The sequence below is a fragment of the Aquarana catesbeiana genome, linkage group LG09 (genome assembly GCF_042186555.1).
Source record: "Aquarana catesbeiana isolate 2022-GZ linkage group LG09, ASM4218655v1, whole genome shotgun sequence".
Classification (NCBI taxonomy): Eukaryota; Metazoa; Chordata; class Amphibia; order Anura; family Ranidae; genus Aquarana; species Aquarana catesbeiana.
The window spans coordinates 62,284,014-62,303,119 of record NC_133332.1 but is presented as its reverse complement, the minus strand read 5'-3'; the positions used below and the strand labels follow the sequence as shown (position 1 = coordinate 62,303,119).

At 40.2% G+C, this 19,106-nt stretch overlaps 1 protein-coding gene across 2 annotated transcripts in view; it reads right to left on the bottom strand.

The window, feature by feature from the left end:
* The window catches only part of AXL (AXL receptor tyrosine kinase), a 135,607-nt gene that overhangs the window by 93,853 nt on the left and 22,648 nt on the right, over positions 1–19,106 (bottom strand). For both annotated transcript variants that reach the window (XM_073598656.1, XM_073598655.1), the window contains exon 2: positions 2,431–2,632. In XM_073598656.1, the coding sequence (XP_073454757.1) occupies positions 2,431–2,632 (202 nt within the window). The remainder of the gene's footprint in view (positions 1–2,430; positions 2,633–19,106) is intronic.

The window sequence follows — 19,106 nt, the reverse complement described above, 5'->3', positions numbered from 1 at the left end:
AATTATATTTCTGACACTCGACCTTTTCACCCAGGAAATAAAAAGACATCAAAGATGATTTTCATGTGTTTTTATATATTTAAATAGATATCCTTAAATTACCTCTGGCTTGTACTTGTTTAATTTTTTATGAAAGTTGATATGGTTATCTGATTTTATTTATGGTATGTAGGCTGGGCTTACAGGATATATAAAACCCAAGAATGAAAGCTTTATATATTGCAGCCTATTGGTCCTAGGATATGATGACTGCATTGGTTATCTTTTTCATAAGGCTAAGAATAATTTTTGGAAATACAAAGAATACAAACACTCATTGATCCCACCAAAAAAATGCAGTGTCTTTGGAACTTCCTGTGCACTGAACTAATATTTTAAACAATGTTATCAGCTTCCCCAGCTATCTTCTAAGATCTAAAGAGCACTGCATCTCTATGTAATGGAGATGAGGAGAGGAAGAGGTGTTTCGTAGGTCTACCATACTTCCTGTTCTAGGATGACAACATTGCTAATTCAGGCACACTCCATTGGGTAAGCATTGTTACCTTAGGTCAGGCCTAGGACAGGAAGTAACTAAGAGAGTGCACCAGCCTAGCGCATTATCCCAATAACCATTTATTGTAAAAATCAGCCTATATCTATTTACAGACTATAAAACAGACAAGGCTCATCAAAGTAACAAAGTTGTTCTGTCCACTCCACCTGCTCCTAGGCTTGGGAGGACATCTCCTAGATCCAACTGGGTTATGTGTTGTACGGGTAATACTCTCTTCCTCAGAGGCTCTGAGGAAGATTACACTTTAAGGAAGCCTAATCGGAGAGCAATGCGCAGGCAGTCATTCCTGACCTTGTACTTTAAAAATCCTAGCTATTTGGCTGCCAAGTGCTCCACTGGCTTTGATTATTTTCACAGTGAGTGTGCTAACCAGGAGTTTTGACTTTATTTTCTGTGGGTCTGTGACTCAAAGAATACTGAAACCATTAGATCATGAGCTGCCATTGCTGGCCAACTTCTGAAGATACTAGTTACCTAGCTTTTGCATTAACCTAATGGCTTTATTGCCTTCTGTGTCGCTGATACGGTACAGATATTCAGATCAGTAAAGTCAAAAGTCCCTTATATGACTGAAAATTCAGAAGAAAAACGCAACTAGTATTGGCAGATTTAGTATAAGTGTCAGATTAAGTATCAAAGACAACCTATAAATTTCCTCTAACCTAACCCCAAAACTAAATGAATCCCTAAAATGATATGCCTAATGTTATCAGTTGCTAAAAGTGCACAGTCTATAAACACATATAGCTTATTTTTAATGTAGTAAAGGATCTTCCAAATCCAAAGACTGGCAGTTTATTAATAGACATGGCTGCGGCAGGTCTGGTTCAGGGTTCAACACCTAGTGTAAAGGGCACCTCATCCCAAAAATATGTAAGGACAAAGAGAGCAAAATAGTGGGGACTTTAACGGTGCCAACAAAACTTGAAAAATCATTTCATATTCAAAAGTATGAATTTTATTTGTACAAAATATGTTTAAAAGAAACAGATTTATTACAGATGATACAACACTTCTTACAAAAGTAATAAAAAGCAGGGTGGTTATTAAATATGTAGGTTCAAACCAAATTCAAGAGAAATTGCACATTAGCCCAACATGTTTCGCTGATTGCTTCTTCAGGGGACGTGCAATTCAGAGAAAAATTGATATGGCAAACTAAACAATGTAGAAAGAAAAAGACAATTTAGACCAAATTATCATTCAATATTGAATGTAAACATACAAGCAGGTACTTTATTATTTTATTAGCTGGGTCTCCACTACAAATCAGGTTCACATGATTTGTAGTGGAGACCCAGCTAATACAATTGTTGTATTGTATTAGCTGGGTCTCCACTACAAATCATGTGAACCTGATTTGTAGTGGAGACCCAGCTAATAAAATAATAAAGTACCTGCTTGTATGTTTACATTCAATGATACAATTTGAATGATAATTTGGTCTAAATTGTCTTTTTCTTTCTACATTGTTTAGTTTGCCATATCAATTTTTCTCTGATATGGCACGTCCCCTGAAGAAGCAATCAGCTAAACATGTTGGGCTAATGTGCAATTTCTCTTGAATTTGGTTTGAACCTACATATTTAATAACCACCCTGCTTTTTATTACTTTTGTAAGAAGTGCTGTATCATCTGTAATAAATCTGTTTCTTTTAAACATATTTTGTACAAATAAAATTCATACTTTTTAATATGAAATTACTTTTCAAGTTTTGTTGGCACTGTTAAAGTCCCTGCTATTTTGCTCTCTTTGTCCTTATTAATAGACATGTTTTAGAAAAGTGACAGGTTGCTTAGCCACCACTCGTCACTCATCACCAGATTTGCACCAGGATGACTGACCCGGCTCCAGTGTTAAGCGTTACGCCTACCTCAATTCACTGATGAGCAGCCATTTGTCATCATCTTCTGGCATCTGGATCTGGTTAGTGTCGGCAAAAGCCAAAGTTAGTCCATCCCTCAGCCATTCCACATCTGGAGGTGGCTCCATTTCTCCACTTACAGCACATCGAAGAATAATATCCTTTCCAAGTGAGGAGGTGACATTGAGTGGATTTGTTGTAAAATAGATATCTAGAATGCAGAAATGGAGAGTTAGATAGATTTATAATATTGGTCCACGTAGTTCTACCAAAACATTATCTGAAGGTCAATGAACTGTTTGGTGGATAGATGTTTAGGCAATTTTATTATATTTTGGGATTTCAAGGAACACAACATGTATGCAGAAATTCCAGTCAGTCAGTCTAAACACCCACATACTAGGTACACATAAAATAATTTCCTCCAGTACAACAATTCAAATATATTTTACATGATCTTTGTATATATGATAAGCAACATATTACATATTATAAATATGTTCTCTCACAGTGAGGAGAGTGGAATGGTAATGCCACTTCTCTCTCATATAACGGGGGAAGAGGTGGAGGAGGTCAACAGCAAATAGGACATATTCAGATTCTAACCCTTCTGCCAGCTGCCTTCAAGCACTCTTACTGTGGGTTGTTAAGCCAGTTCCCACGTCGAGGTCTGCCATTAAAGTTTTCAGTAATGGCAGATCTGAGACTCCAACAATCGTTTCCCTGGTTCACTATATAATTCAGGTTCCTTTATTATTCAGGTTGCACAATTGCAAGAGGTTTTTCTGTCTCCAGTGGTTTTACGCCTGATTCACAGAGGGTCCTACCAAACATCTGAGGCCTGTGACACATTGGGGCCTGAGTAATTAGGCCTATGCACGCAAGGGAACCTTCTTTCCAAGCAGACAGACTTGCCGTACTAGATCACTCCCAAACCAAATCTGGCTGTATTCCCAGGTTTTGGCTATTTGGGAGGTTTCTCTGGAAGAATGCCTGATCAGTCCAGCACTTATGAGAGCAGTGCTAAGAATTACCCTACTGCTGCATATAGACACCCGCCAAGTCAAGCTTGGCCTACCTGTGCTAATAGCTTTACCAAACACATCACAGAGTCAAAATGACAATAAAAATGTTTACTCTTTTTTTTTTTTGCATAGTTTATCAATGAACAGTCAATGCTTTCCAGAATGTTTCCAAAAAAGTGGTAAAAGCAAGAGAAACAAAGTGGGAGCTTGTTCTTCAGTTCTCCTATTGACCTCTACACTTTGAACTTGCCTCCCTTAAATACCCAGCTCCTACCTCACCTGAACGACAGGGGACTCCTCCTGCTACAGGCCGGCATCGGCTTTGCGTCACACACATGCAATCAGCAAGGTGCTCCTGCTGTGCTCTCTGTTTAGAAATGCCATTGTGCTCTATAAAGCCTGTGTCATTGGTACAACTTGAATTAGTAAAGCTAAAGCCTAACTAAGTGACATTTAATTTGCTAAATCACTATATATCATAACGGATTGCCTTTTTGTTATAAAATACGTTTTTCACCATTTTTACAATTAGCTGTTTTTAGTGTCCACCCTGGGCACGTGACAGGGTGGCAATGTAGGAGCACAACTGAGAGACAGTTGTCAACCTGTAACAGGGAGTGCCTAAAAGGGACTCCATGGCTAAGTCAACAGGGTTTATTTTAATAAAGAATTGTGCATAACATTAGAGTGCTACTCAGATACCTTAAAGCGGTAGTAAACTCTGCTTTTCGACTTGTACCTACAGGTAAGCCTATAATAAAACTTACCTGTAGGTACAGTCAAAGAAAATGGGGTTCCCCTAAGTGGATTTTTCCGGCACTTGCATACAATTTTTTATAAAGTGGAGGAGTACAAACTAATGTGAAGAATAAAATAGTATTTTTATTTATTCAAAAATTCTCATATATTAAAAAACATTATAGACATTACAGACAACGAAGACACATTATGTAGTAGACATAGTTTTGAACAATTTCTTATCTGTTTCTGTTAAAAGATAGCACATTATATGATGGAACTCTTTTCAAGTCCGACGCGTTTCGGAATACATTCTATTTCAATCCTTCTTCAGGGGAATAATTGAAAATGAAGAGTTCATCTAAATTGGTTAAAGAGACATAGTTGGTAGGTTGCCATATATATCTAAATGTTAATAACCATTTACAGGTTGGATAATCCAACGGTCACCTACCTGTTGTGTTATCGTTGGTTTCTATGCATTAGATAGTAAAAACTACAAAACAAGGCAAAGAATGCTTGAACAAAAGGAGATGGCGATTGGTTGTTATTTGTAGGTGCGGGATGCTGTTCCCTGGGTACTTTCTCAACTATACAAAGATTCCCCAAGGGGGGAGAGATGTGTATATAAGACTTCACCTACCCCTGCCCCTCCCGGATGCGTGCAGGCCACAGCAGTATACTGGAGCGAAGAGGAACAATCCTGTAAATGAAGGTTCAAATAATTTGAATGAATCATGAGTTCCTACTTGGTACTTACTAGAAGTATTAATAATGGGGTTAATGATTGGTAAAAATAAAAATATGGAGTTGTTGGTGTATGTTTTTGGTTATATTAGTGCCTCCTAAACATAGTTTACCTTAAAAACCATTTGTTATAATGTCTTGTGTAGTTCTAATATGTCGTTATAGATAGAAGTACATATGAAATTCATAGAGGTCATATCCACCTAATTCTGTGGCTTCCCATCATATTTTATCATATAATTTATTGCAGCATAATGGCTCTAGCAATATAGTGCCATCACCATGTTTAGAGCTTAAACCAAAAGGTATATATGGAGTTAAAGAATATGTATATATATAAATGGGAAGTTGCAGGATCCTATAGGTTTATTTATAATGTTGCAGTGACAATACATATCAAGGGGTATACATAAAGTTAAAAAATAAGTATATATATAGATGGAAAATTCCAGTTTCCCATAAGGTTATTTATAATATTGCAGTGACAGCACATAATTGTGACATATCTCTAGGTAACATTTAGGCTTAGGGGGGCAACAGGGCATTGATGGCAAACAAAAAATGTTTGTACTAATGGAAAATGAGTTTAGAAAAGTAAGGGGATAAGCCCAGCATTTCAATAATTAAAGAGAATAGTTCAATACCTTAACTTAGAAAATGTTGAAGATTGGCCAACCACGCATCCCAGCACCAGGCAGGTACAAGCCTGAGCTGGGAATGAGTGGGGTCGGTCTATATGTAGGACGAGTCCCAATCAGCCGGCGCAATCATCTCAGCTGGTTGGTGACGCTCGTCAGCTGGGAAGCCTCAATGTTGCTCCCTGAGGTGGGGATGCGCGGCGCCGCCCCTACCGCGAGTGCGCGAACGCAGTTACGTTGGGGCGGCGTCACGCACACCCGTCCCACCGGCACAGAATGCCTCACCGGCGGACTGCGCATGTCCGCCGGAGTGGCAATATGGAGGTAGTGGGCGTAGATGTAGTGTCGCCCTGGTAACCTCCTATGGTGCCGCTCAGATAGATGCTCTGGGCGGCTTTCCGTGCCGGGCAACCACTGCAAGCAGACGCACTCGGGGAGGGCCCGAGAAAGTCAGATAGGCAAGGATACATTGGCATTTATAGTGATTATTAAAGATCTTGTAACATTGTAGAAGAATAAATACACCATAGAGGTTATCAATTATGTATAGAGAAAAGTAAGCAGAAAACAGCGAACATATTTGACACAATGGATAATTAGGAATTGTTGTATGCTCACATCTGCTCTATGTGAATAGTTATTTGTGGGCAAACGGAAGGACTGGTTAATTATATGTATCTCTTTTAGGGGCTATGCAATAGCATACATGACACAGACTATATACACATACATTGAGACATTTTCATCAGTAAGGTATATGACATTATACAGTTAGCTTAACAGCACACATATTTGTTAATCGTTTGGTTCAAATCAGTGGACATGTTGGATATTTTTATATTGATATTGGCATACGGTTTTTGATTGACAGTTCATAGATCAAGAGACAAGGACCAATACATCAATTTGCTGGTTGTAATTACCCAGCTTAACAGGCATTCACAGGAAATTTGATACTTAGAGGTATTGTCACAGTGATCCTCTTGAGTTGTCTGCATGGATGCATACATATTTGCCTACTTTTATATTTCAAGGTATTATAAAAGAATAGGAAAATATAAGAAGTACAAAAAATGTTTTGCAGTGGTGAAAGACCACTGCAGTATAAACCGGCTTTTGTGAATTTGAGGCCTTACTTGTTTTCAAGACATGTATTTTTTATGTGCTATCACTGCAATATTATAAATAACCTTATGGGAAACTGGAATTTTCCATTTATATATATATATATACTTATTTTTTATGTGCTATCACTGCAATATTATAAATAACCTTATGGGAACATGGAATTTTCCATCTATATATATACTTATTTTTTAACTTTATGTATACCCCTTGATATGTATTGTCACTGCAACATTATAAATAAACCTATAGGATCCTGCAACTTCCCATTTATATATATATACATATTCTTTAACTCCATATATACCTTTTGGTTTAAGCTCTAAACATGGTGATGGCACTATATTGCTAGAGCCATTATGCTGCAATAAATTATATGATAAAATATGATGGGAAGCCACAAAATTAGGTGGATATGACTTCTATGAATTTCATATGTACTTCCATCTATAACGACATATTAGAACTACACAAGACATTATAACAAATGGTTTCTAAGGTAAACTATGTTTAGGAGGCACTAATATAACCAAAAACATACACCAACAACTCCTTATTTTTATTTTTACCAATCATTAACCCCATTGTTAATACTTCTAGTAAGTACCAAGTAGGAACTCATGATTCATTCAAATTATTTGTACCTTCATTTACAGGATTGTTCCTCTTCGCTCCAGTATACTGCTATGGCCTGCACGCATCCGGGAGGGGCAGGGGTAGGTGAAGTCTTATATACACATCTCTCTCCCCTTGGGGAATCTTTGTATAGTTGAGAAAGTACCCAGGGAACAGCATCCCGCACCTACAAATAACAACCAATCGCCATCTCTTTTTGTTCAAGCATTCTTTGCCTTGTTTTGTAGTTTTTACTATCTAATGCATAGAAACCAACGATAAAACAACAGGTAGGTGACCGTTGGATCATTCAATCTGTAAATGGTTATTAACATTTAGATATATATGGCAACCTACCAACTATATCTCTTTAACCAATTTAGATGAACTCTTCTTTTTCAATTATGCCCCTGAAGAAGGATTAAAATAGAATGTATTCCGAAACACGTCTGGCTTGAAAAGAGTTCCATCATATAATGTGCTATCTTTTAACAGAAACAGATAAGAAATTGTTCAAAACTATGTCTACTACATAATGTGTCTTCGTTGTCTGTAATGTCTATAATGTTTTTTAATATATGAGAATTTTTGAATAAATAAAAATACTATTTTATTCTTCACATTAGTTTGTACTCCTCCACTTTATAAAAAATTGTATGCAAGTGCCGGAAAAATCCACTTAGGGGAACCCCATTTTCTTTTAATGAAATTTTTGGATGTGGCACGGCCTCCTCCCTCATTAACCTAGGAGAGCTAGTCACTCTCTCCTATACCTGTAGGTACAGTGAATATCTCCTCAATGTGTACAGTTTAGAAGATATTCACATTTGTAGCGGCCGTGACATCACCTGCACATGCGCACTGCGCTCTGAATGGGCAGCTCACTAGTGTATGCCGTCCATTGAAAGCCATGACTGCAACTACTGTGCACATGCGCGAGTGACAAAATCGCAGCCTGGCCATTTAAATTGTTGGAGAGTGCGAACCTGGAAGGAAGTCCGGAGAAGATGGAAGCACCGACAGCGGTGACTGTACGTCACTGGTGGGCTTCATTTTTAGGTAAGTCTGTCATAATGTGCTAATATGTCGTGCATACTAACACTTTATGACTTAAACTGCCCGGGGGCCCAAACTTTTGTTATAGGACTTTACTACCACTTTAAATAATATAAATACATACAATAAATATAACTCATATTATATAAAATAAATAAGTGAATAAATAACATATTCGTGAACAACAGTGAAACATTCATTTATAATTAATTTATATATTCACTATTTATACATTATTTATTTACTTTTTAATATACTGTATTTTATTTCATATCGATTATATTTATTGTAATTTTTTTTATTTGCTTTGGGATGTTCAAGAAGTGCTGTAACTTTTTGCACAATAATTTGTTAATATTGTCAGTGATATTGATAGTGGGTATAGTTAGGTAGAGCATAATCAATTATTTGATTTTTGTAGTACAAATTGCAGATTAAAAAAAAGAAAAATAAACTTTTGAAACTACATTAAATGTTAGTGCTTGTAGGAAATGTTAGTAATTGTGTTTAGATCTACTTTCTTTTGTATCTTTAGTTTAATAATGTTATTTGAAGATGGATATAATACATCTGTTTAAAAATGTATTAATTTAAAACATTTAATGAAAGGAAAGTTGATTCAAAATTAAGTGCTTACTGAACTGAACATTAGAGTTTCCCCAAGAAGACTTGGGTTTAACGTATTCGGAATGTTTTTATTCATATCCTTTTGTCTTGCACTCATATGAACTTCTAGCAGCAGGCTCGCTGTGAGGACATTGTGTGTAGAGATGTCATTGTCCCGGAGTAACTTTGTGAAGAGAGCCGGAGCCTTTGACCGATAACTATGTGTAGTTGAATCACTCTTTTCTCTGTGATAATGAATGGCTTTCCTCATGTACTGGCTGGGTGAGCCTTGCCAAAGACCTACTGACTCATTCAACATACACTGCAAGCTGATTGTCTAATAATTTCCACACAATTCTACCTTAGGAAAGATTACTACGAGCACAAAAGATCCAAAGACTTTCCATTGTGTTACAAAGCAGCGTGTTTGTTGGGACATTCAATAGGCTCTTATTATCTTGTTAATACATATAACAGAGTGATGATTATCAGCACATATATGCTCTACTACTATACAACATGGTGCAATCTTATCACTATAAAGATAATGACCTAGGAAAAGTTTTGATTGTTATCACTGTATAGATCGGCCTCTCAACCTTTTCAACACAGAGGAACCCTTTGAAGTAATTTTCTGGTCTCAGGGAACCCGTGCTAAAAATTATTTATTTCTGGTACTATTATACAGTATCTCACAAGTGTGAGTACACCCCACACATTTTTGTAAATATTTTATTATATCTTTTCATGTGACAACACTGAAGAAATTACACTTTGCATCATCTTTAGAAGAGGCTTCCTTCTGGAATGACAGCCATGCAGACCAATTTGATGCAGTGTGAGGCGTATAGTCTGATCACTGACAGGCTGACCCCCCCCCCCTTCAACCTCTGCAGCAATGCTGGTAGCACTTATACTTCTATTTCCCAAAGACAACCTCTGGATATGAAGCTGAGCACGTGCACTCAACTTCTTTAGTCGACCATGGCGAGGTCTGTTCTGAGTGGAACTTGTCCTGTTAAAGTGCTGTATGGTCTTGGCCACCGTGCTGCAGCTCAGTTTCAGGGTCTTGGCAATCTACTTATAGCCTAGACCATCTTTATGTAGAGCAATAATTTTTTTTTTTTCAGATCCACAGAAAGTTCTTTGCCATGAGGTGCCATGTTGACCTTCCAGTGACCAGTATGAGAGAGTGAGAGCGATAACACCAAATTTAACACACCTGCTCCCCATTCACACCTGAGACCTTGTAATGCCGTGTACACACGGGCAGGCTTTTTCGACCGAACTGGTCCGTCGGGACGAATCCACCGGACAATCCGACCTTGTGTGGGCTTCATCAGACCTGCAGCTGACTTTTTTGAGCGAAAATCAGATGGACTTTAGATTTGAAACATGTTTCAAATCTTTCCGACAGATTCGAGTCTGGTCGAAAAATCCGCTCGTCTGTATGATAGTCCGACGGACGAAAACCGACGCTAGGGCAGCTATAGGCTACTGGCTATCAACTTCCTTATTTTAGTCCGGTCGTACGTCATCACGTACGAATCCATCGGACTTTGATGTGATCGTGTGTAGGCAAGTCCGTTCGTTCGACTGTCCGTCGGAAGCCCGTCAAAAGTCCGTCGAAAGGCCGTCGGAAAGACCGTCTGACCTTTGATGCCGAAAAGTCCGCCTGTGTGTATACGGCATAACACTAACGAGTCACATGACACCGGGGAGGGAAAATGGCTAATTGGGCTCACTTTGGACATTTTCACTTAGAGGTGTACTCACTTTTGTTGCCAGCGGTTTAGACATTAATGGCTGTGTGTTGAGTTATTTTGAGGGGACAGCAAATTTGCACTGTTATACAAGCTGTACGCTTACTACTTTACAAATACAAACTTTACAAATGGGTAAGCTCCTCTTGTTCGCACCCTTCCTCCTTCGACTGCCACATTTAGCACTTTTTGGGGGGAAGCGGGTACCTGGTTTTGACAGGTACCCGCTCCCATTTTCCAGGTAAGGTCGCCGATCGGTGATCTATGACATTTCTGGCCCTTCCTCCTTCCCCCCACTGCCTTCTGGGACACACACAGGTCCCAGAAGACGGCATTACCATTCAAAAAGTGCCCACACAATATTTCCCACGCACACATTCATGGAAATGGCTGTAGTGATGCTGGGTGCTGTAATGTTCACCAGCTGGAAACCGTAGATAATCAGGGTGAAGAAATGCCATCAGCACACCAAGGATTCCTTGGAAGTGTCCAAAGCTTTATTCACATGGTCACACAGTACACATACAGTACATACGGCCGTATGTGTATCGTGTGACTATGTGAATAAAGCTTTGGACACTTCCAAGGAATCCTTGGTGTGCTGATGACATTTCTTCACCCCTTCAAAAAACGCAGCGCGACTCGCATCTGAAGGCCTCACTGCCGGTTTTCCTTAGTTACAAAGCTGGCGCCTGCACCTGAAGCTAATTGACGAATCGGCTTGGGGTACCGTCATTGCGGGATCCCTGGACAGGTGAGTGTCCTTATAGTAAAAGTTTACAGCTGATGATTTTAGTTTTTCTTTACAGACTGGAGCTCCTCTTTAAGCTGGCCATAGACGTTTCGTATTGGAGATTCCAACATGTATGGGCAAGCTGAATGTACCAAGTTGATCGATCGATCAACTTGGGTACAAACAGCCTGCTGGATTTTGCATCCGATTATCCCTAGCAGCTGCTATAGCCACTAGCTATATCACTGCCTTCTCCTGGCGGGCATAGCTTCCCCCGCCTGCCCGCTGGGAGAATATCATGGGTCAACGGAGGGGATTCCCCTGTCAACAATGATTGGTTGCAGGAAATAAATTTGTTCCATGTATGGACTGCTTTACACTTGTGGTCATTGGGAAGAATTACCCCTGTAAAGATAGCTAAAAAGATGAACGGTGTCAGTGGGAATTTATCTGAGAGGCAGAAATTGCTGATTGCTCACAGAACCCCTAGCAACCTCTGGAGGAACGCTAGTTAAGCAAACCTGATCTAGAACAAGGGTCAGTATATAGATATTAGGGCGGCCTCGTATGTATTCCACAACTCCTCTAAATGGATGCAATACTTTTTTTATTCTATATACTTTCAAAGAACAAAAATGTAATATACTGCAGCTTATTGGTCCTTAGACATGGTGGCAGCATTCGTTTTCAATATTTAGGCTTTTTTCCCTTTATTCTCATTTGGTGATCCTTTTTTCCCTTTATTTTCATTTGGTGATCCTGCCAGTAACACACTTCCTGTCCGAGGGTGACAACACTCACTTGCCACACTGTATCTTTGAAGAAGCAGCATTATCACCGTAGTACAGGAAGTGTGTTATAACTACAAAATACCTCCACCTCTCCTCATCTCTAAAACATGGGGTGAGGGTTATTGATGAGAAGAGAACTTGGAACAATGATACGTAAGTGATAACAGTCAGCAAAGACAGAGAACACGGGAAGTTATAAACTCCCAAGATTTCTGGCAGGATCAACAGTTACCTTTTTAAACTTATAGAACATATATAACAAAAAACTTTCAATGGTATATGTAACAGACCAAAAAGCAGAAAATGAGATAACTTCATTGTTAGCGTTTACATGCACTTTAAAGTTGAGTTCCAGGTATGACTATTTTTACATAATTACATTGGTCCAGCTTGGACCAATGTAAGCATGTAGAAGATATACCTGTGAGAATACCATGGAGGCTGGATATGTTGGCATTCAGCACCACTATAATCAAACTTGTCTTGCATACACACGGTCACACAAATCTTGTCGGAAATTCCGATCGCCAAGAACGCACCAATATTTAAAAAGGGCCCAAAATACATCCCTGGGAATTACAGACCAGTTAGCCTAACATCAATAGTATGTAAACTCTTGGAGGGGATGATAAGGGACTATATACAAGATTTTAGTAATAAGAACGATATCATTAGCAGTAATCAGCATGGATTCATGAAGAATCGTTCTTGCCAAACCAATCTATTAACCTTCTATGAGGAGGTGAGTTGCCATCTAGATAAAGGAAGGCCCGTAGACGTGGTGTATCTGGATTTTGCAAAAGCATTTGACACAGTTCCCCATAAACGTTTACTGTACAAAATAAGGTCCGTTGGCATGGACCATAGGGTGAGTACATGGATTGAAAACTGGCTACGAGGGCGAGCTCAGAGGGTGGTGATAAATGGGGAGTACTCAGAATGGTCAGGGGTGGGTAGTGGGGTCCCCCAGGGTTCTGTGCTGGGACCAATCCTATTTAATTTGTTTATAAACGACCTGGAGGATGGGATAAACAGTTCAATCTCTGTATATGCAGACGATACTAAGCTAAGCAGGGCAATAACTTCTCCGCAGGATGTGGAAACCTTGCAAAAAGACCTGAACAAATTAATGGGGTGGGCGACTACATGGCAAATGAGGTTCAATGTAGAAAAATGTAAAATAATGCATTTGGGTGGCAAAAATATGAATGCAATCTATACACTGGGGGGAGAACCTCTGGGGGAATCTAGGATGGAAAAGGACCTGGGGGTCCTAGTAGATGATAGGCTCAGCAATGACATGCAATGCCAAGCTGCTGCTAATAAAGCAAACAGAATATTGGCATGCATTAAAAGGGGGCTCAACGCAAGAGATAAAACGCTAATTCTCCTGCTCTACAAGGCTCTGGTCCGGCCGCACCTGGAGTATGCTGTCCAGTTTTGGGCACCAGTCCTCAGGAAGGATGTACTGGAAATGGAGCGAGTACAAAGAAGGGCAACAAAGCTAATAAAGGGTCTGGAGGATCTTAGTTATGAGGAAAGGTTGCGAGCACTGAACTTATTCTCTCTGGAGAGGAGACGCTTGAGAGGGGATATGATTTCAGTTTACAAATACTGTACTGGTGACCCCACAATAGGGATAAAACTTTTTCGCAGAAGAGAGTTTATAAAGACTCGTGGCCACTCATTACAATTAGAAGAAAAGAGGTTTAACCTTAAACTACGTAGAGGGTTCTTTACTGTAAAAGTGGCAAGGATGTGGAATTCCCTTCCACAGGCGGTGGTCTCAGCGGGGAGCATTGATAGCTTCAAGAAACTATTAGATAATCACCTGAATGACCGCAACATACAGGGATGTACAATGTAATACTGACACATAATCACACACATAGGTTGGACTTGATGGACTTGTGTCTTTTTTCAACCTCACCTACTATGTAACTATGTAATGCAGTGACGTACAACACGTACAATGAGCCGAGAAAAATGAAGTTCAAGAGCCAGTGTGGCTCTTCTGCTTGATTCCGAGCATGCGTGGAACTTTGTGCGTTGGAATTGTGTACACACGATCGGAATTTACGACAACGGATTTTGTTGTCAGAAAATTTGAGATCCGGATCTCAAATTTTGTTTGTCGGAAATTCCGACAGAAAATGTCCGATGGAGCCTACACACGGTCGGAATTTCCGACAACAAGCTTCCATCGTACATTTCCCGTCGGAAAATCCGACCGTGTGTACAGGGCATTACAGTGATCTCCACTAGCGGGAAGTTGCTGTTTACTGAACAAAGAAAGTCATCCGCTTGCCACAGATCCAGAAGCTAGCTTCTAGAGCTGGGGTCTCCAAACTATAGCCTGAGGACCACTACAAACTTTTACCTGGCCCACAACAACTCTGATCTGATGGGGGCTTTTGATATGATGAAGGCACTTCTTCCTTTATTACAGGTATTTATATTGCGTCAACTATTTATGTAGCGTTTTACATATATTATACATTCACATCAGTCCCTGTACTCAAGGAACTTACAATCTAAGGTCCCTAACCCACATTCATACATACACATACCATGTCCAATCTAGATAGGAGCCTATTAACCTACCAGCATGTCTTTAGAGGGTGGGGGGAAACCTATGCAGGCACAGGGAGAACTCCACACATTTAGTGCCATGGTTGGGATTCAAACTAACCCTAGTACTGCTACGTGGAAGCACTAACAATGTAGCCAATGTGCTACACTATCCCCTCCTCCGGTATAACAGCCGAGCGGCTTTTAGCCGCATCGGTTGTTATCTCTGGAAAGCCGATTGCCGGCTCTAAAATACGGTACCGGGATGATGCCTGCAGCTGCGGGCATCTTCCCGGTATAACCCCCGAAAGCCGAGGCCGCAAATCTGCGTCCGCTCGACGGGAAGGGGTTAATAGCGCTGTTTTTTAGCTGGTCTAAAACCACTTTTGACGTAAAGGGACACTTTTTGGTTGCTATGGACAATCTCCAGTTTCCAGGCAGAAAGAACAGTATTTATAATATAAAACTGCATGCAGCGCACTGGACAAACCACTAGGGACAAAAGGGATGTGAAATAAATTGATACAGTAATGTAATCTGTAAGATTACAGTGTATTGTATGTGTATTGTGTTTTTTTCTTTTTGAATTTGGCGCCGTTCTCCGCCCCCGTGCGTCGCAACGCTCACAGGGAACGGAGCCCGGCACTGTAATAGATCCAGCGGAGGACGGCTCACACACAGAGCGGGGAGGACGTCACAGGATCCAGGGGACAAGTAAGTAACCTCTTCCTGGGTCCTGCGATGCGATCCCGAGTGTGGCTCGCGGTTACCACTTTTGGTACTCAAAGTCCACCCCGAGCCACACTCAGAAATACCGTCAGGGAGGTTAAAGTTCATATGCGTGTAAAGGCAGGCGTCCCAATACTTTTGGTAATATAGTGTAGCTCATGCACAGAAAACCCACAATTGCATATATAGTCAATTTAGTGGAAACAGTCACATGGAATTTTGAGGTTTAAAACTAGAAAAACAACATCTATAAAAACCAGAAAGAAGAAGTATCTCTTGCACAATTTTGTCAGTTTCGTTAGTAGTACACTTCTCAGGCTGATTTTTGCAAATTAAGGTAAAAGTTTATTTTTCTTTCCTTGCGTTCTACCTGCCAATCTTCTAATGGGAGAATGCAGACCCCAAACAATGGCTTATCTCTGCCCTGTCAGCAGAATACATGAAAGTTGTCTAAAATCTGGTGCACATATAACTTTTTAGACCCCCCCCCCAAGGGATGGGGCTTGTCAAACTGGTCTTATTGGACAAAGGACAAGGCCACATGGGAGCTTCTGATGATTGAACCTGATAACTGCGGCATGCAAATTCCTAACTGAGTTGATGGCTGCACCATGAAAGAAATGAGAAATGACCCTGTCACACATTTAAGGCTTTTTAGAGAGGATGTTCATGTACTACAGGATCACAATTGCTCTTGGATGAACCTAGGCTAAATTTACAAGATAACTCACTGCAGGTAAAAGTTGAAATACCAATAGATATAAGGCGGTTTAAATTCCAGATTGCTGGACCTTGTGTAGAATTGTTCTGGACACCAGCCAAGTTTATACGTTGTTGCCTTCTGTGCACATCCCTGGACTGAGACTTATCTCAGCAATAATAATGATCTCCTGGGAAATGTATCCAAGTTTTTCCCCAGATTGCTCAGAACAGGGGTAGCTGCATAGCTGTAGCCCATAGACATACAATTGTTCTCAGAGCCAACCATTATATCACTATGGGTACCTTATTCTCTGCCTTTGATTCTCTATCTTTATTACCTTTATTTATTTAAAGTGTTTGTATGCTCAGACACAAAATATAAACAAAGCATATCCCTCTACTGTGTGTACTTCTAGTAAGAGCACTAAGTGTCATTTCTGTCTGCTGCCTCGTTCCTCTGCTATCAGCATGAATCACTTCTTACAAGTTTTCCTGACACCAAGAGAAAAAAAGGGGCAGGGGAGGGAGTTCCAGCACACAGCCTGTGATTGACAGCCTCAGCTCTGTTCCTCTGTATTGTGTGAAGAGGTGCTGTCAGAATACACTGATCCGGGCTGCAGCTGATTGGCTGTGTGCACTGATAGAATGAAAATTTACTACAGTCCTGTTCGGTTGGAGTCGATCATTAGAATGGCCATAGATGGATCGAAATTCAGTCAGTCCCTGCTGAACTGGCTGCAGTTTGATCCATCTATGGCCAGCTTTATTCTCTACCTTGTTCTTCATACTTTTGCGTATAACGGCTCATACAGGCAAGGGGCCCCAGTATATTACAATGCCCTGTGCCTCTTTGCAAAATACAGTGCAATGTGATTGGCAGGCCACACCTGAGTATAAACTTCACCTGAGTGGTGGAGCTATGAGAACTTGCGATATTATGTTATGTTTAGTGCAAAGTTGTTGAGCTCCTGCCAGAAGAGTCACCAGAACATTAGTTACTGTATGTAACAGTGAATTTACAGCTTTACTATTGCCCATGTGGAGATGGCATCTCTTATAAAGCCACCAATACAGTACATGGATCGAAATTCGGCCGGTTCAGCCAGTATTTGATCCATGTATGGGTAGGCTGATTGTACCCAAACCATTGATCGACTTGAGTACAAGCAGTGTGCCGTATTTTTTACATTTTACTACTGCGGGTGGCTATAGCCGCTAGCAGTAATTATTGTGTTCTGCCGGCCAACACAATAAAACACAATAGTGCTGGGGCAGGCGTTCCCCATCAACACTAATTGTGTTGATGGGGAAATCAAGCGAATTTCTTTCTGGGTGGAAGGAAAGAAAATTGAGTCATCTACTGAATGGGCAGCTTATCAGTACATATGCCTATTTTAGGTCAACCCTCACCAATAATTATGCTGTAAAAGTGAACATAGTTCTGTTCAGTTTTCGGTCTCTGAATGAATAATCTTCCAGAGATTATATAACATTCTTCTTCACATTTACTATTCAGTGATTTCTGGCACATAACACAGAAAAGCAGAACGCTCAGTACCCTATAAGGCAGAAAGTCTCCTTTTGTTAGATTGACTTGGAGTTCCCCTAAACCGTGAAGGAGCTTTGAACTGGAGAGGTTGGGAGAATGACTCAGATCCATGGCCGCACACTCATTCAGCTTGTTTGCATTACTCAAAAATGACTAAGATTCCTGCGATAATGCCATTTGTACACAAAGTGTGGGAGACCATGCAGCTGAATGAGACAGTCTTCATTAATGAGATGAATCTGCTGGGTAGTAATACACAACTGTATTCTCCAAACAAAGGACACTGCACTGCAGAAAAGTCTGTGAATCTATTCAATAACTCTAAGCAGGGAGCGAAGATAAGGATAAGGTAGAGTAAACTCTTACAACCAAAATAAAAAATAAAAATAAAAAAACTTTAAAGTGAGCCACTCAGTTGCAAAATTACATTTGAAAGTGACACTGATAGAAGAATTAATACCTCTCTGGCAGCCCGTGTCTCCTACCTTTGCTCTATTCCAGCACAACAGCCTCTGATAGAATCTTCAGCATTTGACACTTCCAAGAATGTCGGATAGATGTGCCCCCCCACTACATCCTGAGTCTCCATACTCCTACATTACTGTTCTACTCTATAATGATGTAGGCGGGGTTGGGTGATGGAACCACAATGTGCGGCACAGTACATGGGCACCCAACACTCCTGAAAGTAATGAATGTTGAAGAGTTTGTGGCATTGAAACAGACGGAAAGTGGAAGACACAGGCAACTGGGGAAGTAAGTATAATAAACCTAAATAAAGCAAAAATTGGAAATAACACCTTCTTGTAGCTACCACAAATTTTTTTATCATATAGAAAACATACACTATATTACCAAAACTGTTGGGACACCTGCTAAGTCTTTGCCTCTTTAGAGGGGTTTCCTCCTCTTTGGGGAAAGGTACTTTTCGGGGGGGATAGGGAGGGGGTTTTTGCACACCTCTGCAGAGATCTACTTTAAAAAATAAAATTGCTGATTAACTTTATCACCCATGACAATGCTTAGCTAGGGGTATATGCTGTGATCTAAAGATAACCATAGATATAAAAGCAAACTATTGTCTTTTTACAGTTATGCATATACATATCTGTTTGAATGTAGTTACCTTAAAGTGGAATTTCAGCCAGCTATAAAAAGAAATAAAAGTCAGCAGCTACAAAAACTGTAGCTGCTGACTTTTAAAATACAGCCACTCACCTGTCTCACAATTCTGTGCTCACCCCAGTCAGTCTCACCCGCTGTCTTAGGTCCCCGGCATCTTCACTATGGGCACCCG